This window comes from Alligator sinensis, unplaced genomic scaffold (assembly GCF_000455745.1).
Source record: "Alligator sinensis unplaced genomic scaffold, ASM45574v1 scaffold536_1, whole genome shotgun sequence".
Classification (NCBI taxonomy): Eukaryota; Metazoa; Chordata; order Crocodylia; family Alligatoridae; genus Alligator; species Alligator sinensis.
Window position 1 is genome coordinate 1 of NW_005842951.1, and position 19,815 is coordinate 19,815.

At 40.2% G+C, this 19,815-nt stretch overlaps 1 protein-coding gene across 1 annotated transcript in view; it reads right to left on the minus strand.

Annotated features, from left to right (window-relative positions):
* Positions 1-1,277: 1,277 nt before the first annotated feature.
* Positions 1,278-19,815, minus strand: part of SPEF2 (sperm flagellar 2) — a 69,278-nt gene continuing 50,740 nt past the window's right edge. The window contains exons 12-22 of the mRNA XM_025192628.1: positions 19,447-19,577; positions 15,100-15,203; positions 13,350-13,606; positions 11,563-11,662; positions 10,718-10,875; positions 9,712-9,861; positions 9,049-9,135; positions 7,327-7,448; positions 5,237-5,364; positions 4,994-5,132; positions 1,278-1,421 (exon numbers count right to left, since the gene is read on the minus strand). Coding sequence (XP_025048413.1) covers positions 1,278-1,421; positions 4,994-5,132; positions 5,237-5,364; positions 7,327-7,448; positions 9,049-9,135; positions 9,712-9,861; positions 10,718-10,875; positions 11,563-11,662; positions 13,350-13,606; positions 15,100-15,203; positions 19,447-19,577 — 1,520 coding nt within the window. The remainder of the gene's footprint in view (positions 1,422-4,993; positions 5,133-5,236; positions 5,365-7,326; positions 7,449-9,048; positions 9,136-9,711; positions 9,862-10,717; positions 10,876-11,562; positions 11,663-13,349; positions 13,607-15,099; positions 15,204-19,446; positions 19,578-19,815) is intronic.

The following is a 19,815-nucleotide window of genomic DNA, read 5'->3' on the forward strand; positions in this document are numbered from 1 at the left end:
TTGTAGAGGGCTTAGAACCCAGGGGCACTTTCACATGTGTTCTGGGGGTAGGGTGGCTGCACTTTAATTTGAGCGGCTCTGAGAGTCGCATACATGTGTTCTGGGGGTAGGGTGGCCGCACTTTAATTTGAGCGGCTCTGAGAGTCGCACTAATTAAAGCACCACTGCATCTTGAGTATCAGTGCCCCTGCACTTAAAAATGGTGGCAGGGGTGCTTGAACTAATGCTCATTTGACAAGCTTTAGAAAAAGCACCCCCAATGCCATTTTTAAGCATGGAGACTGTGATACACAAGACATAAGAGGCCGCTGAAGCATGGCAATTGCCACGCTCCAACAGACTTGATTAATCAAGTCTGCTCTGACACGCTGGAATTCTAGCGCATCGGAGCAGCCTCTGCACATGTGTACAGGCTCCCTAGGTTTCCCAGTTCTTAGGTGAGTGGTCTAGCTACTAGACTATTGGGCAACAGATGGGCAGCTCCACCACCTAACATGATGGGGTTCAGTCCCAAGTTTGACACCTAAATTATGAGGAGTTCTGATTGTGCTTCTCATTCCTCTCTCTCTCAAATGCCTCACATTTCCTATTAGCTACTTGTACACATCTTTCTGCTCAGCACCCAGACACACAGGCAGACACATGATTTGAGGTGCTAGAGAGTTATGTTTATGAAAAGGATGGTCTTAATGTGCAGCATCATTGGTCCCGCATCTATGGAAAGTATTATTTTGATTATATACGTTGAAATATGATACAAAGATCTCCTAAAAGACAGAGAAGGGTAATATCTATTTTTATAAACCGAGTAGATAGTATAGTAGCTAATTTCTCAGGTTTCTCCACTGAGCCTTTGTGAACTGATATTTTCCCAAGGTTTATAGCTTGGCCAAACTTGAGCAGGTTTTCTCAGAAACAGCAAAAGGCAACTAGCTGAAACAAAGACTGGTCACTCCTAAATTTCAAGTTTCTGCTTCAAAGTATGGGAGCATTAGAACTTCTCCAAAAAGGTTGCCAGAATTATTTTATATGAGAAAGCAGCACATTTGCCCTTAGCACTAGTATTTTTCTTTATCGCCTTTGTCTGCAAGGTGATACAGTGTTATTACTTTTACTTATTTTTATTCTATTAATGCTTAATTGTATGCACTCATAGGAGGAAGGTGATGAAAAGGTCATTTGCTATATTGGATCTGATCCTGCAGTCATATATGTCCACAAAAGTGAAGACTCAGTAGAACATGATCTACTGCAGAACTAGGACCCTCCTGGCTAAATCATACCTGCATAAGTGATAAGAAATGGTTCATCACTGTTCCCATATGATCTGGTAACCACCCATCATTCATGAAATCAGCACGTTCTTGCTCAGCTTCTTCCCGTCTGTTATCACAAATGTCCCAGAGACGGTCTCTTAGGTCCTAAAATACAAATGCATATACAGTTACAAATAAATGATGTGTGAGGGCTTAGGAACCCTTTAGAAATTTGTTATTAGAAATTATATTGGTGCCCTGGCAGAAGAATCTGCCCAAGAGAGCACAATGGATGCACAGTTGCATCACTACTCTGCAAACTCTAATAGTAGAGTGAATTTAAAGCAAAGGAGGAGGGAATATCAGCAGTTCTTAGCTTAAATGATCAAAGCCTTACATTCTTAATCACTATGGCTTAGAAGACCACCTAGTAAGGCAATATTCTTTAGGAAAAAAATCAAAAAGCTATTTGATAGTCTGCAGATCTTTTAACCTGCGCAGTTCTATTCCTTTTATATTTAATGTAGATAATTCTTCAATACCAAGTATCATGAACTTTAGTATTTCCTGGACTTGTGTACTTCAAATCCCTTTTATTCTTTATATGGTTTTACATTTGTTAGAGACAGGGAATACAGTACTTGACTGACTGGACTTGATTTCCATCTCTTGAGACTGTTTTTAATTGGTTACATGCTGTTGTTCTGGATAAAGCACACCGTGGGCATTTTGGGACATAAGATCACACTTTTTTCTAGATGGTTTCATAATTAATGAAGTGTTCATTCCAGTAGCTGGGTCACTGCTTTGATCTGAATGGGCACAGCGGAGACATCTTCTGAGGAAGCAGCTAGGATGAGATCTCATGTGGGAAGTGTTCTACATGGCCATTCTCTTTTGTTGTTATGTACCGAAATACATGTGTAGGAGTATGCTCTTTATCTATGTATCCTCTTATCTTCTCTAATATCTCCCAGATGAAGAAAGGTTGGGACTGTCTTCCAGTCTGTTACCCTCGGAGCCTGAAGGTGTAGAGGAATCAGCATAGCCTTCAAATTTTCATCCACAAGTTTAAAACCTACTGAGCCACTGCCGCACATTTATAGCTCTCCCAGAGCACCTTGCGTATATAGGTGTGTACTCCAAGTTGAACAAGGTTCATCTGTCTCTGCATTTAACCATATTATGGTGCCTGTGTCACATTTTTTGTGTGTCCACTTAAATTAAAAAAAAAACCTCTCTGCCATTTTGCCTCCCAACTCAGGTGAACCAATTCTTTTGTGGTAGATTCTTTCTGGAAAATATTTAGTATCAACTTCCTAAAATGACAGACACCCAAGGGGCCAGTGATTAGGATTTCCTAATATGTATCATAACAGTAATACTGTTGGATAAGAGGTTCCATGTAACTTCTATCACGTCAGTGGCTGCATGCAGACAAGCTCGGCCATGCAGGTACATGGTGCCGCAGACATGTCTGCGGTGCCACATACCACACATTCAGGCATTTCCCGTGCTACTATCTTGCAGTGTGGGGGGAAATCCAGGGGGCAAAAAAACCCACACAGAAAAAGTGGGGCAGTGCATGTGGAGACAGCATACGCCACCAAAAAACAGAGCATGGCCAGCCAGAGCCACATTTTGGCTGCTGGCCAGGCTCCAAGCTGCAGGAGTGGCACAGCTGCAACTTCCCTGACACCCAGCACCCTAGGTAAGGCTGCTGGGGCCAGCAACTATGCTGGCCCCAGCCTCTCTTACCCCAACCAGGATAAACTTGCCATGTGCCAGAAGGCACATGACACAGGCATTCCCCAGGGACAACTAGCAGTGGCACGAGGTGTCCTACTGCTAGTTGTCCCCAGGGAACCAAATGTCTGCACTCGTCTGGGTACGTCCAGTGTGTACAACCACGATTCCACCAGTGTTCCCTTCAGAAACAGCTGTCCTGATTGTGGGATTTTGTACCACCTCAATCTCTGTTTTTTCTTTGTCCATCTGGACTTAAATAATAACATTTCCTGCAATGATTTCAGCTAAATCACTCCAATATGCACCATCCAATAGCAACAAGCAGTAGCAATTTTGTTGCTATTTGCTTTTAAGTGGGAGGCTGGCCTGCTTATAGCTCTTTATTACATTTCTCGGAGGCGTTTATCTATGTTTAAACTTGGCCAGCTCCTGTTGGGACCTTTACTATTTCACTTGGAAGGAGATGGTATTTCCAAGAGCACAACAGCTAAGCAAGGAAAGCAAGTGAAGAGAAGTTTGTAATTATAGTATGTAGGGAGTAGAAGAGTCAGGGAGCAGAAATGCATGCGTGCCACTTCCAGCCAGGATTCACAGGATCCTTAACGATACAAAATTTCACAGAATCACTCCCATACTTTGAAGATGCTAGGGCTGTGAGAAGTTCTGGTTGCTGATTTGATTCGGAGGAGTTTGGCCCGATTCAACGGCTGAATCTCCGAATCTGAATCGAAACAGGAGACCCATTAATCTCTCCGAATCGAATCAGAAGCCTCCGATTTGGTTCAGAGAGATTCTATGATTCAGCCATAGACACAGATTTTATGTTTTTTCTACGTACCTTGTGGTACCAGGCACGGCTCATGAACGCTGAGATGCTGGGGTGGATGGAGCATCCCATGAGAGCGTGGGTTGGGTGTCCCCCATGAGCTTGGCGGTAGACCGGGAAGTGAATTGGAAGTACTTCTGATCCACTCCTGGGTCTGCCGCCGAGCATGCGAGAGTCCCTTTTGCCCCCCAGCTCAGCAACTGGTGCCTCCTGGGTCTAGGGGGGCATGTGGGGTCCCCCTGCGGTCAACTGTCAAGCCAGGGGATGTGGGGGGGTCCCCCATGAGCTTGGTGGCAGACCCCCCCCACACACTCCCGTGGGATGCTTCATCTGCCCCACTATCTCAGTGTTCATGAACCACGCCTGGTACCTTGAGGTATGTAGAAAAAACATATAAAGCTGTGTCTATGGCCGAATCACTGATTCTCCAAATCAGAATAAAATCTTCAGATTCAGCCAAATTGAATCGGGACAGCAATTGGAATCAGTGAATCAAATCACTGTCCCCCAAATCAAGCTGAATCCAAATCGAATACTGCCTGCTTCGCACACCCCTAGTAGATGCTATCATTTCAGAATCACAGGCAAATCAAGTCCATGTTTTATAGAAATGAACTTGAACCCACAGCAAATGAAACAAACAAACTTTATCTTATCCAAACATCAGGAGAGGGGCAATTTTAGCTCTGGGCTTCTCCCTAGAACATCAATCTAACCTTTTCTGCATTCCCATCCTACAGTTCTTATACTTTTGTGGTTTTACTTGCCACTGCTTATCAGTTCCAGATGGTCCCCAACCTCCCATCCAGAAAGACTATTCAGTTGACCACCTGCAGCTAGGTTCCTAGCCCTTTAGGGGTAGAGTACCTTTTTATAGTCCATCTAAGTAAAAATAGCTGAATGCATGCTGGTATATGAGGAAAGGGAGAGAAGGTGACTAGAACACTATCACACAAATAAAAGGGAACAAAAACATATAATGGTAAAAAATTGACAGAAATACAGATATAATAGAAAATATTATAAAGGTAAAACTGAAATAACTCCAGAAAATTGATAAAATAATTAAGATATTAGAAGTCGTACAATAATAATATTCTGAGAGTTCAAATCATTGGAGCTTCACAACTCATTAGACTGTAACATTTGCCATTTTACTTACAGTGACTCTTTGGTGTAATTCTGCTTTTATTTCCTCATCCTCCCACAGGTCATCAGCAGTAGAGTTAAAATCAGCTTGCCACTGAGATACAAACGCTTGCTTATGATCTGGACGTTTCAGATAATTCAGGAAATTGTTTCTATGAACAGTGAGTTTAGAGAGTTTTAAAGCTAAAATTTACCTTGACTGGCAAAGGGAATATATGAAATGTAAATGCTAATGCATTAAGCTAGTAGTACTCACCTAATATCTGCTAAGTAATAAATAAGAGAATGCCGTTCATCTCTCAGATGTCTAAGTATAGTTTTGATGGTATTTACATAGTTGTTTTCTACCATCTCCCAATAAGGCACTAAAAATTCTGGTATTTCCTGTTAATTATTGAAATAAACAATTCATTACTTCATACACTTTCTACTGACCTGCCAAATATAATCACCAGCACATAAAAAAGAAGTTATACCTGGATAATAGACTACTTGAAATACATTTCTTTTACATTCTTGATAATAAATTACAAATATCCTACCAAAGTTTGTTTACTATCTGTATGTCTTTCATAATATTAAAAAGTAGTAACATCTTGTCACCCATATGCTACTGTTCACTGTGATTCTTAAAGCAGTGATTCTCAACCAGAGTGTGATGGGGCCCTGCAGTGCCTTGAGCTCCTTTAAAGATTGCTGTGGCAAGCCACACAGTGTTAGCACAGGTGGGAGTGAACATGATTCACAAGATAAACCCAGACATTTCAAACAGGAGTCTATAGTGTTAGAAACATTCTGACCTGTTGCATCTTTTCTGAGTTCTTTGCAAAAGCAGAATTGTTCTATTGTTTTTCTATAGTAAAAAACCAAGTCAAAGCTAAGAGCAGCATTTTCCACAGACCTTGACTAATGATGGGTGCCTTGAGTATAACAAAGCTGAGAAGCACTGCTCTAAGGAATTTATCTTAAAAGTCTTAATATATTTTGTTATTGCAGGGGTGTACCCTTGAAGACTGTCTGGAAGCTAAGACTGGTGCAGAATGTGGCAGACCACCTTCTGATGGGGATGGATCATTACCAACACATTACTCCAGCTCTCTACAGTCCAGCTCTCTACTAGCTTCCAATAGCTTTGCAGGCACAATTCAGCGTGATGGTTTTCATCTAACTGGCCTTAGACGGAACTGGCCTAATTGTCCTGGGTCCTACCTAACTAAGGGCACGGACAAAAGTGACAATTTTTGCCAGATCTGGCCACAGAAAGCAATCTACAGCCATGACCAAACACAAGTGCATGGCTGCAGAGTGCTTCAAGAATGACCTATCAGGTGAAATTCTGAACACTCATTACATGAGGGGTCAGATGAAGACATTTAAAAACAAAGCATCTTCTGTCATTTCTGTCTGCATTGCCTGCCAACCTGTCGCTGTTCTCAGAATGGGAGGGGGAAAGGGAGCAGAGGGAGTTTGGTCTGGGGTTTTTCAGCCCCCACTGGAAGGTGGGGCAGGTGTATTGGAGTCCCCTGAGGTGGGAGGGCTCCAATTCATGCACCTCACCCACCAGTGCCACTTGGGGAACCCCTAGAATGAGCTCCCTCTGCTTCTTTTCCCGCCTCCCATTCTGAAAACTTTGCAGCCTCCCAGGCAGGAGGGGCCACTGCTGTGGGAACCCAGCTACAGGCTCCCAGCCAGCAGCTAGATTCCCCTTTTCCCTGGAACCAACAGGGAACTTCTGTTTGCAATGGGCAATTATTGTAACTCAGAATGCTTCCTGCAAAGCCTTCTCAGTTATAGCGGGGAGCCGCCCCCCAACTGCGCCCTAAGGGATTACTTCCTTCCTTATGTTTCGTTAAGTTAGCTGAGACCAACCTCTTGCAAGTTCCATCTGTGTGCCAAGTGTGAGCAGCAAAAATATGTGGGAAATTATTCTCAGTAGTCACTTGTCAGCTTTGGAACTCTTTGCCCCTTGAGGCCCATCTTTTGGAAGCACTGCAAGACTGCCCTATCTGGAATCACTGCCTTATTTGGGCAGGTGTTTAGCAGGCACAGTTAAGTTTTCAGGTATTATCTGGGGAGTCATTTTCTTACTCACTATTATATTTTAATATTTTATCTGTTTTTTTAATTTATCTTCTTTTTGTTGCAAGGTGCCCAGAGCCTTTTTTGGTGAGGGAAGCATATAAAGCAAATAAATATCATATAAAATACATGCAACAACTTCTCCTTCACTCTTTACCTATTGAAAAAAGTCTTTAAAAACAAATGATTTTGTATTATGACAAAGTATATGGGAAATTCACTGTAAAATTGAGAAGAACATTTTTAAATAATCTTGAATTCCTGCACCTTTGGTAGTGGTTCATCTATATAAACCCATTTATCTGAGCCTGGTTTAGTTGGTGGCAGTCCAACTGCAGCTGAAGGGGGTAGATCTTCAGGTGGAACTGGTGATTTTCCTCGAGCAGAGCCTTAAATAAGAATGAACAATTAGTATGCTGCACATATTTTATGTAAGAAGAAGTTAATAGACTTGCATTCTTGGTTGCCTTCAAATGAACTTTGCAGGCTAAGCATTTTATTGTTCAGATGTGTCATTCTTTATCCCAGAGCTGTCCAACTGGTAACCTGCAAACCGTATGTGGCCATGGAAGGTTAATATGTGGCCTGTGTGCTCCAACCTGGCCACCACTCCTCGTATAACATCTGCTGCTATGGCAGCTGAGGGCTGTGGGCTTCCCCATTCTCTTCTGGCTCCTGCTTCCTAACCTGCTTCTGGGTGCAGGCTGGGGCAGTGGAATGGGAGGTCAGGGAGGGGACTGTGCTACCCATGCTCTGTGTACAGCCAGAGAGAGAGGAGCTGGGCTCCTTGGGCTGTAATGACCTGGAGCAGAGCTGGGCTGACTGCAGCAATAGGGTGAAGGGGAATGAGCTGCCTGCACAATGGAAGAGAACCCCCAGGAGGGCTGCCACAGGGTGTGCGACCTATGGGTCTGGGGCCTGCAGGACATGCAGCCCCACACCATCCAGAAGATGGAAAACCCGGCTTAAACCAAGAGAGACGAAGTCGGTTGCATTCCATTTATATCAGGTTTCTTTTGAATTTGGCTTTAATTTTACTTTAAATTAAACTGAAAGTTAATGAATAAATATACATACATAAAGAGTCAAAAGGAATAGGAGGTAGGCCAAAAATGCTGGACAGATTCATTAGAAAATATAATGGGAAGATATTATGTAGATCTAGATTTAAACACATTCAGAGAGAAGATACAATAACACCTGAAGGAGCTTATTTAATAGTCCCTTTTTGTTGAAAGACATTTAACATTTTTAGCAAAGATACATTTTGATTCGCTTCTGTAGCTACCATAACTCTGTGCTTTTCAAAAACAGTGTTTTTGAAACAGTGATGCCCAAAGGAACAGTTGCTTTTAACAGTGTTGATTTTGTGGGGCAGAAAACAGGTAAGTTGATGGTCAACTAAAGCACTCTGATTTATACCTTAGAATACCTGTGCTAAGCATTCTGAGTATCATTCTTTTATTTTTCCCTAGTATGTCCGTATCAATGGCCTAATGAGTAGTCAGTGGTCTCCTATTGAACATTCATCCCTCTGCTTTGCCAACATTATCCCTCCGAGCATAGAAAACAGGATTGAACTCCATTGAGAATCCACTGATATAAACCTGGAGCTGCTGCTGATGACTGACCCAACATATTTTTTCCTCATAGGACATGAGTGTTCTGTTTCTGCAGTACTTCTAGTGGAAAATCTTGGCTACATTTAAGTCAATGAAAAGCTTGCTATTTCACCCCAAAATTCAATCAAAATTCTTGGAAACACAAAAATATTTGTTAGGTATGAAAATTAGAAGACTCCATCATGAAATGGCATGCAGACTCCCTTCACTGAAAAATTACTCTAATTTTCCCTGTTTCAGCATGTTCTTCCAATTAATTAACAGGTACTAATGCTATTTTTAAAGAGAGGCATTGAAGATAACTACAGACACTAAATAGTCTTAGGTTAATTTCCAAAACAGTAAAAAATGCAAACGTATATTTAACCTGGTTTATTTGCTGCATCTTTTCCCTTGGCTGCTTCGTCTTTCTTTCTTTTTTTGTCTTTAAAGGAGTCTGACTTTTTGGGTAACTCTAATGCATGCACAGACACAAAAAACATATACACCATTAGTATGCTGAGTTACAAGTGTTTTGAGTGTTAGCAATAAAAAAAATATTGTGTTATTCGATCCAGTGAAAATACTAGTTTTGAGGTTTAACACAGGAAACAAAGGATGAAATTGAGACTCAGTTATTTCACAGGGCTAAATTATATATACTAGACATTGTATGTTAAACATTCTAGTGTCTCATTAGATTTGAAACTGATTTATATAATCTGAAAAGGTAGATAGGTTGAGGGCCATTACCTTGCAGAAAAAGGGCTCTAGTTATTTTATCTTGAAATATATACAGTATAAGTACTCCAGCAGTAGTGTAACAAAGGATGGGCAACTGGAACATCAGCCCTGGGCGTCCACTTGGAGGGGACTGAGAACAGCAGCTGCCACTGCTGCTAGCCCACCTGCCACCACTGTCACAGCCACCCCTGCCCCTGCCACTGCCCAGGGCATAGACCCTGGTATTTATGTCTCTGTTCCCCAACATCTGTTATAAAGAGCTGAGAAAAAAAGCTCAAAATCAGTTAGTTCACTATTGCTGACAAACCTTTGGGTACTTTGGATTTTGTGAGTGCAGGCTCCTTATCTTGAGAAATACGTTCAGTTTCCTTGTTTTTATCTGTTAATGTCTCAGTTGGTTGCAAAGGTGTGCGAGTTCCTTGCTTTTTCTCAGATTCTCTTTTTTCCAGTTGTTCTCCTTTAAAATAATTTCAACAAAAAATATAATTAGATAAAAGCAGCATTAGAATAATGTTATTAATTTTGAACTGTAATTCACAGCAAGAATTTTTATGATTATTCACTGTTACACCGTATATTTGTGCAAACAACAAGTACTTATAGTTTTATTTAATGTATTTAACTGAATTCTCTTTAATAAGAAATGATCCTGAAAATGCTTGAATCTATTTAGGTTCATAGAAATTACATAGTTGTGAGGACTTGTCAAAATAATTTTCTTTTAAATAAAACATTACTGGGCAATGTTTTTTTAGTTATACCACTGTAGTGCCAGATTGAGCTAATGTAACTTCATCCTAATTTATACCAATGTATCTAGGGAGAGACTTTGGCACAGGTTTATACAACAATGTTTATTTAAATACTCACAAAAGAGCCAAATAAAATTACCAACAATGTCCAATTTGCATAACAACATTGAAATTGATATTATTAATTTGCTTCAAAGCTTGATTTTGATCCAACATTGACAGCATTTTGATCTAACCAATTTCTACAAGTGAATATAGATTTTTATTGATAAATTGACAACATTCTAACTAACGGGAAAAAATTCTTTGCATCTGCAGTGTAATACTGTTCTTTGCCAATAGACTAATGATTAATTAAAAAATATGTTTAAGTATATAAAAAAGTCTGCCACAAGAATAAGAAAGGTCACTTTTCAACAAATATAAATATTTTTTCACTTTCATGTACTTTTAATGTCACCAGCAATAAACTTTTTTAGCATATACCTCACTTAATTATACAAAACCCATATATATTAATATTAAAATCTCAATATGAAAAATAGAAATTAAATACCTTACTTTTATTTTGTTTTTTGAAAATTTCTTCCAGTATGATTTCCTTTACACTTTTGCACAAAAGATTCTCTTCTATCTCTGCATTTACTTTCACTAGAATATTTTGCTGCACTGAAAACCACTTCTCCAGTTTGGGCCAGCTCTCCCGAAAGCCTACAATTCTGTGAAATTATATCAATATGGTATGTTTAAATTTGTAAGTCTCAAATAAACATATTAAATCGAATATTGGAAAATGTAAAGTATATACAACTATTTTATTTGTTTATTTATTTTTGCAACCATTTAGGTGGTCTAATAAAAGATATCCCCTCCCCAAGAGTTCTGAATATTTTATTTATGAATATTTAATATTAATATTATTAATGAATATTATAGGACTTTTATATATTGATATATGAATATTTTATGTTTGAATACTATTTTTATATATTTTTATATACAAAAGAGTACATTTTAGGAAATGTGGCCAAAACAAAATTAAGAGACAATATTCAGTTATGTTTGACACAACATTCTAATATCTTACCACATCACTGAAGCACATATAAATAAAGAAAATAATAAAATAGGACCATTTTCTCTACATGTTTGAAAAAAATAAATGCTTTTAAGACTACAACAAGCTGCATATATAAATTACTATCTTTTGGAATTATACAATATCAAGAAATGAGGGTACTGATTCAGGTCTAGGATCAGCAAAAATCTTGAAAATATCCTTAACTTTAAGCACATGAATACTGCAATGTGAAGTATAATCTGACTTCCAATGTACTTCAAATATCACAAAATGCCCAAATACTCAGATATTAGAGGTTATTATTATTGTATTTAATAAAACTAACCTATATTGCATCTGGTCCCTGATTAAATCAATCTTCTCTCTTTCTTTGAGTTCAGCATCAGAAGCTTGATCACTATCTTCCTGCTGGTCTTGAGTTGACTCTAATTTGTTACATGGAAACATATTAGAGAATCCATTAAAAAAGAAAATTTATGAGCTAGTTCTGGGTTCCTATTAAAAACTTTATCAAAATGAAAACTGCTTTATTTAAAATACTCATATCATATATTCTGAAAATAAAAAGATAGTAGGTAGTACAGGAGATTAACAGGAAATATATTCTCTTCAGATTCTTGAAATTCTAGCATGAATTGTCAATTTTTAAAAATGTTTTAGTATCAGGATTCTTTCGAATTAATTAGACTTCAAGTATTACATTCCAGGGGCTTGCCTTTACTGTTATTTGTGTTTTGTCCCTAACCTGACTCTTGTCAAAATATAAACATACCTAAGTTCATGTCTGGGGATACTGGTTGGCGCTTGAGTAATGCTGAGACTAGAATTAGTAAATTCCAGCAACTTTGTAATTGACTCTGTTCAATCACCCAGTGCCGCTAATGAAAGCACTCTGTATAGCTCACATGGTTTGCAGTGTGGTCCCTCTTACCTGAGCTAAACTAGCCAAGTGGAGAGTAACTCAAATGCACTAAATTGTGCTAACCTTTCAAGTAAAAGCAAAGCCCTCCCCCGTGCCATTCTGGAAGTTTAAGGCACAGTCTCCTTACAGACTGGCAAACATAAGATCTCTTCATGAAAGTATATCCTCATGTGTCCAGACAGGGTTAGTAAGAGGGTAAAGTCTGAGGGGGGAGTTAGAGCTGGCCATTGCTGAGCTTCCTTAAGCTTATGTTGGATCCTAGCTCAGTTCTACAAAAAGTTTTGTTACTACAAAATGTTTTGTCCATTTTGGTCAAAAACAGATAATTAAAGAAACAGCCAAGGAAGCAATGAAAGCAGGAGTAGTGCTGATGCTCAGTGAGATGAGAACCTGTCCTGTCCATCCCTCCATAACATTCTCAATGCATTATGCAACCCTTGAGAATGAAGTTTTCTACCTATGCATAATTAACTGCTCATATTTCTGCATCTCCTCTATTTTACGTTTCTTCTGCTTGGTACTTCATTAAATTATACAAGATATGGCACAACATTGGGTGTTAACACAGTGTAAGATTATCACACACACATACTTTCAGCTGCAGGCAGATTTAAACAGAAAAAACTGTAATATTTTGAAAGTATCTACAATAATATGATGCCAAGTTTATGCATGAGATCTTGTGAGATTAAAAGAAAATTGCTATGATGGTACTTTGCTTCATTGTATGGAGCTGAATGGTCAAATCTAGTAAATATTGGTAAAGCTTGAGATAACATTTATGATTAGAGAGTTATTTAGACTTGGTTATGCACTGTAGCAAAGTGCAGGGTGTGCAAAAGGATCTTAGCAAAATATTAAAATTCAGCTAAGCCCTTTCCTTGTCTTCACAGATGAAAAGCAAAGCTAAGGATGAAACTGAACAAACAGTTCCTAATCATCATCATCATTTAAAGTATGAGTAAATAATATAAGTTCTTGCTACCTGTGACATAAAATATGTATAAGAAATTTAAGATTCATTCTCAAAACTCCTGGCAAATAGGTCACATGATCCTTGATAGCATAAATGTAGAGCAACCTTGATAAATATAGTTGTCTCAGTGTCATAACTAGTTTTTATTTCCTATTATATTAGGATGTGGATGTCACAGAGGTTTCATAAATGCATTCAAAGAAACGTAACTTACTCTTTGAGTCAGCCATGCGCTTTAGCACTGTGATATCTGAAACATCTAGTAACAAAGCAAAATCAAATGCAGGTAGAGGTAAAGGTGGACCTTTGGGAGCTGTTGGGTCTGTAACTAGTAAGGGCTTTCTAGAACGTTCATCCTTTACTTGTGCTTCATCTAGATCACTGCCTGTAAGTGCTTTTTCAAGTAATTTTGCCTGATTTATTGTCATTGGAAACCCATCCATGATCCATCCTCTCTTCTGCGGTGTTTGCCTAATGAACAATAAAGTACAATAAACACCTACTGAAATTATTTTAATTTAATAAGGTATAACAATGAAGTGATTCTCCTATCATTCTTCAATCTAAATTAGGCACAACAAAATATCCTGAATATCACAGGATCCTTGCATACATTATTAAAATAAACACTTCAAAGAAAAAAGTTGGTTAAATAGAAAAACATTAAAGAAGACTAAAATCAAGCCAGATTAAAATCAAGCCAAACTCCAAAGTACTTCAGTTTTCTACATAAGGTCAGAAAAACTGATCTTTATGCTATGAGAAGAAATGTTGCAGCATCAGTTTTCTCTTCTCTGCTGACATTTAGGGCCCCTCTACAAGTACACATAAAAGGTGCAATGGGATCTAATGAGCAATCCACACAATTGTGCCTCCTGCTACACCCCATGTAGGTCAACAGCTGGGAGATGCCACTGCTGTCATCTCCCAGTCCCGAGGGTGCATGGAGCCCCAGGGGCTGGGAGAGTGTGACTGTTGCCATCTCCACGCCTTGGGAGTACATGAAACCTGGGCACATTGCTAGGACCCAGCACCTGCAACAGGCTAAGAATCCCCTTAGTTGGAGGACTCCCAGTCCTGGCTAGGCAAAGTATACTCCTGCAGCTGGAAACCCCATCAGCTGACGGAGCTCCCAGCCACAGGGGAAATCCTGCTACATATGCAAATTCAAGCTCAGTTGCAACCAGCTATAAAGTTAGTATGTATTTTTAAGGTCTAACTTTATATCTGGCTGGAGCTCTTTATGGTGTGGAAAGTACTCTGCATGTGTGGTTTTAAGATAACTGTGCAATTAACCAGTTAATTGCATGATACCTGTAATGTATGGAGGAGGCCTTACAGTTGGTAAATAACAGATTTTTATTACAGAATCTTGATGTAATAGTGGGAGGTACATTTTTGAGTGATTGCCCATTAGGAAACTAAAATGCAGTGTCATGAGTAGAATTAAAAAACATGACTGCTTTACTTCAAGAAAACTGATGATATAATACGAAATAGGGTTATAAAACTTTAGATGCTGCATGGTCTAATAAAAGATATCAAATTCACCCAAGGAACCTTGTCTGCATTATACATACACACTTTCTCTCAGAAAAAAATTAAAAGAAAAGCATTAGGAAATACTGTACAATTTTATTCTGGCTAAACAGGTATATTTAGCTTTATTAATTGTTGATGAGTTAGAGGTCCCATTCCCCCCTACCACTACTGTATTTGATTTTGCTACATTTAAGGGTGACAATTAAATGGAGTCAGCTATTAATATCCATGAGTCAGAATGGCAAAGTCTGGCCCTAAGAAAAAAGCATACAACTACATTTTGCATAATACTGAAACATAGTAAGGTCTGCCATTCAGGGTCAGACGAACAGTCCATCTAGCCCAGTATCTTATCTCTGACAGTGACAAGCAGCAGATACTTTAAAGGAAGAGTATAAAAAGCAAACTACTGTAGTTCGTACTTAACAGCTTCCACCATGATGTTAACTAGCAGTTCATCAGGAATATTTTTTCCTTTCTTCAAAAATTTCTCTGATGCTGCACCAAGTTGGGCATATACGGATAGCTGTGGAAAAGAGTAGTCAAAAAGATGTAGCGTTAATATGTTTGGGAATTCAAAGCACAAACTAAAATATTTGTTAAATTATTTAATGAAGTGCAAGAGCTTCGGTTGGTGAAATGTGGCCTAGCTTCACTGAAGTAACCAGCTCAGGCCCTTGAACATGATTAGGGACCTATTCAAATCGCAAATTTGCGGAAATTACAAAATTGGGTGATCTTCATGAAATCCATGGAAAAGCAAAAACAAAACAAAACAAAATGACTAAAAATAAAATGCTGGCTTCCCAGAAGGAGCCAATAGTCCTTCTGGATGTACAGCCTAGCACAAAGGAGGCTACCGGCTCTAAGGCAAACACGCAAGCAAGCAGAAGACCCCTGCCCCTCACTGCTGATTGGCTGAGAGGGCTACCTTTTGTCAGGCCCCACCCCTCTCTATCAATCAGCAGTGGGGGTCGGGTCACCAAGGGCACCACAATAAGTCTGTGAAAATGGCAGCTGGCCCTGTGCTCTGCCTGCGAAATTAGCTAGCTGCCACCTTGAGTTGGGGAGACCCTTTGTGGCAGAAGGCCACCTTTGTTTCTCCCCAAAAACTCTGCTGTGACAATTTGGTCAGGATGGACCCAGCAGAGGAGACACACCTTTACCCTATCTCGTTAGGTAACCTGAGCTGGATACCTTCCTGAGGGAGGGGGGAAACCTGCTCCCTCTGTCTACATGACTAGTATCACATACCTAGGTAAGGGGCTTCCTCCCTGGTGGGCTAGAGTCTGCCCGGCAACTAGTGATGTATTTCAATTGGTTGGCTGACAGCCAACAGGTGCTGGACTCCACTGAACCAGGTAAATGAGGTCACAAGGGCTAGAGTTCACAAGTTCTATATAAGTTAAGGACTGCCGGGGGGGGGGGGCAGCAGCCATGAGGGAGACTCAGAGACAGTGAAAAGCTGTACCATCTGAAACTTGCTCTCTCTCTCAAAACTCATGATCAGGGAACTGCCTGCCTCCAGAAGGAATCTCCAACTTCCTCTGGATGATACTTGTGAGTAATCTACCTGAGATCTAACTAGATATTTAGCTTGCAGTAACCCAGATGCGTGATCAAAGGCTACCCAGCCAGGGGAGTTTGCTCTATGGGATTTCTCTGATATTGCTCTACCCTGTACCCTATTCCAACCCTACCCCTTGTAACCAATAAAGCTCTCCTTTGTACCCAGCATGGGAGACTTATTGGGAGTGGGTCTAGATTATCCCTTGGGGTCCCCTTGGTTCGGCTGACTAAGGGAGACCACTAGTTGTGCTTCTGACTGAGGGAAGCATCCCAACTTTTTGAAGTGAATCAAGTACCCTTGAGGGCTACTAGGCCTGCATTTCCCAGGGTGCACAGAGCCAGAATCAGTCCAGAGCCCTGGGTGGTGGCAGTGGAACCCCCAGGCTAGCGGTGTGCTCCAGGAAGGGGGTCGGCCAGACGTGAGGTGCCCCCAGGGAGGCACTCAGAGCCTAGAAGGTGGTTGGGTGCAGTGAGATGGGTGGCTCAATGCAGGAGCGCCCCCTACTGGCCCGCCACACTCTTAATCATTACATGTAATAAGTTATGCTAAGCAATGTTAAAATCAAAACTAAAGCACATAAAAGTCAGGGAATTAAAAGTCAAGATACTCGATTCCAACTTCTTTCTGAGTTTACATTGATAATTCTATGGACTTTAGTGAAACGCATTCCTGATTTATACAAGCACAGGTTCAGAATCAAGCATGGGAGTTTACAGCAATATTTAGTTTGATTGATGTCATCAGAGTAATGCAGCCTACATGTCTCAGGACCTTCCCATTTCCTTAACATACTGGAAGCAAGGGAGTATATATTAGCATGACCAGGATAAGAGTAAATTCTGGAAAAGTTTTGATATAGCAATCTGCAGCCTTGTAAATGTGAGAGATGGTGGATGGAAGATATATTTCTGGACAACCGATGACAAAGAAGTCAATAACACAAAGATTAAAAAAAATTCCAAATAAATGTCGTGACTTTGTGCAATATTATTAGTGTTCATATTTTATATAGAAAAAAAATTACTGAAATATGGCTGACAATGTAAAAAGAGGAAAAGTGTTCTGCTTAGTACAGGGGTGTCAAACTCATCAGACCCTGTTGGTTTTGTAACTTATTTAATTAGCAGGTTACTTAAACAAATGCATATTAATTGCTGTTTACATGCCTCATTAACAGAATATTCTATAGCAGGGCTATCCAACTGGCCCCAATGGGCCATATGTGGCCTTCAGGGGGTTAATTTGTGGCCCCTGGGCTCTCACCTAGTCGCCACTCCCCCATTGTTCCAGCTGAAATAACAGCTAGAGACCCCAGGCTCCCCATTCCCTTTTCCAGCTGCCACTTCCTGCCTTTGCTTCAGGGGGCAGGGCAGTTTGGCAGTGTAGAGAGCTGAGAGTGAGTCCAGGGCCATGCTATAAGCAGGGATCAAAGCCACCTGTTGTGGGGCCCCTGGTCATGTGGTCCCCAAGGAGCTGAGAAACTGGACAGCTCTGCTCTATAATGAGAAAGATTTACAAATGTTAAGCTGTTATAAAAGCACTAACCAAATGCCCAGCAAGAATGATTGGGGAGGGAGGGGCTGGGATGGAGTGCCGCCACCTAATGCCCCATGCTGCACTGGTCTGCCTCTTGCAGGGAGCGGGGTTGGGAAGCCAAGGCCACACCCCCTGTCCAGTCCTCAGTGCTGCTTGCAGGGAGCGGGGTGGGGAGCTGATGTTTCCATCAGCCAGTCAGAGTGTGAATGAAGCATTACAGACAGACAGACAGACAGACAGACAGACTTAGGCTTTTACAATATTAGAATTTTTATACTTATGGTAAGTTTAAAAAACATTGGTTGAAGGAGTTACAGGAGAGAGAAGGCTGTTCAGCCTTTATCTCTGACACCACTCAGTCTCATGTAGACAGAGCACATAGACAGTCAATGGCACATCAGATGCCCTGTATACATCAAAGAAATCTAAGAATGCTTTCCAAAGGAGTCTGAAATCATTTTACTGCACTGCTCAGTTCTTGCATTTTCTCACATTCAGATGGAAAGCTCTTGCATTGCAACAATGTATTCAGTCACAAGCCTATACAAGGAACTGATTTATTCTTCAAGAAAGAAAATAAGTTACTATTCTGAGATAGCTGTTCGTAAAAACCACATTCTTCCCCTCCACTTCAATAATTGTTTCAGAACAAAGAAGATAGCTTTCATTAGCTTCTATGCCTTCAGTGTAAATCTCATTATCTTTAAAAATGCACTATTACTTGGCAGTACTTTATTAAAATGAAGCTGGTAGCACTATCAATCAATAAGCTTGCCTGTCATTTCCCGCTTTCCCATGGCCGGTCGCACATGCGGCTCCGCAGGCTGCTGATGGGCAGCATGTGATTAGCCAGACACAAGGCCTGTCAGCAGCCCACAGAGCCTCATGTGCGACTGGCTGTGGGAAGCCAGGGGTGTGGTAGTGGTGGGCGGTGGCGCAGTGGGTGGCAATGGCGGTGTGGGGTGGTGGGTGGCCCCCCCCCCTCCGCTTCATGTCCAGCCGCCACCACCAGAAGGGGTAAAAAAAAAAAAAAAAAGTTAAAAAAGATTGAAAACCCCTGCACCACAACATGTTAAAAAAGGTGGCAGTGGCAGCATAGGGTGGACATTTCAGCTGGATGCAGAATGACAGCAGCACAGGGTGGCGGCAGCTGCTGCCTTGTGCAAGTTTCTTCCCCGCCCCACCCCCGCGTCTGGCCAACCAGCTGGAATTCCAGTTAATAGAGTATTCTGGTTAGTAAAATGCCAGATAACAGGGCTTTAACTGTACTTGTTTAAGATTTAAGACTAGAATGAAGAAAATGTTTCACTTATATAAAAGGTAATAATAAGAGACTACAGAATTGTAGCTTGTCACTGCATCTGAATTATATCTACATATTTACCTATAACATGGTCCAGTATGGATTACAAGAGCTTTTAACACAGCATATATTTTTTGTGTTTATAATTTTAACAAATAGATTAAGAAAAAAGTTTACACAAAGCTATTGATGAGGGGGAAAAAATCACTAATCAAAACTGCCTTACAGTTTTCTATCTGTGGGTTATTTCAAGATGAAAAAAACATAGGTTATTCATTTTTCTTCTACCCTATTTCATCTTGCTGTTCCCTATGAAAGTTAAGAACAAAAATCTTACAGGCTATGATGAAGTGCACTTACTTCATTTTGTTTTACAGAAACTTCTGCTTCCTGTGGAATCAAGTTGGTTTCAATTTTAATTTCATTTTCATGGAAAGTTTTGATGGCTTCCTCAACCAGAGTATCAATAGACAATATCTGAATGTTGCAACCTAATACAAAGAAAATATTATTGTGATAGATGTACATTGGGCAGAATGCACAGAAAAAGAGAATAAGTAGAATTAATGTTGACAAGATGCACTGCAAACATCTTTCTGTTGGAATTTGTTTCCACTGATATGTCTCTGTAGAGACTGTATAATGCATGTTAGTAACTGTGCAGTTTTTTGGCAGCATCTGATTAAGTGAACTTGGATTCTCAAAAGGTTGTGCATTATATATCTTAGT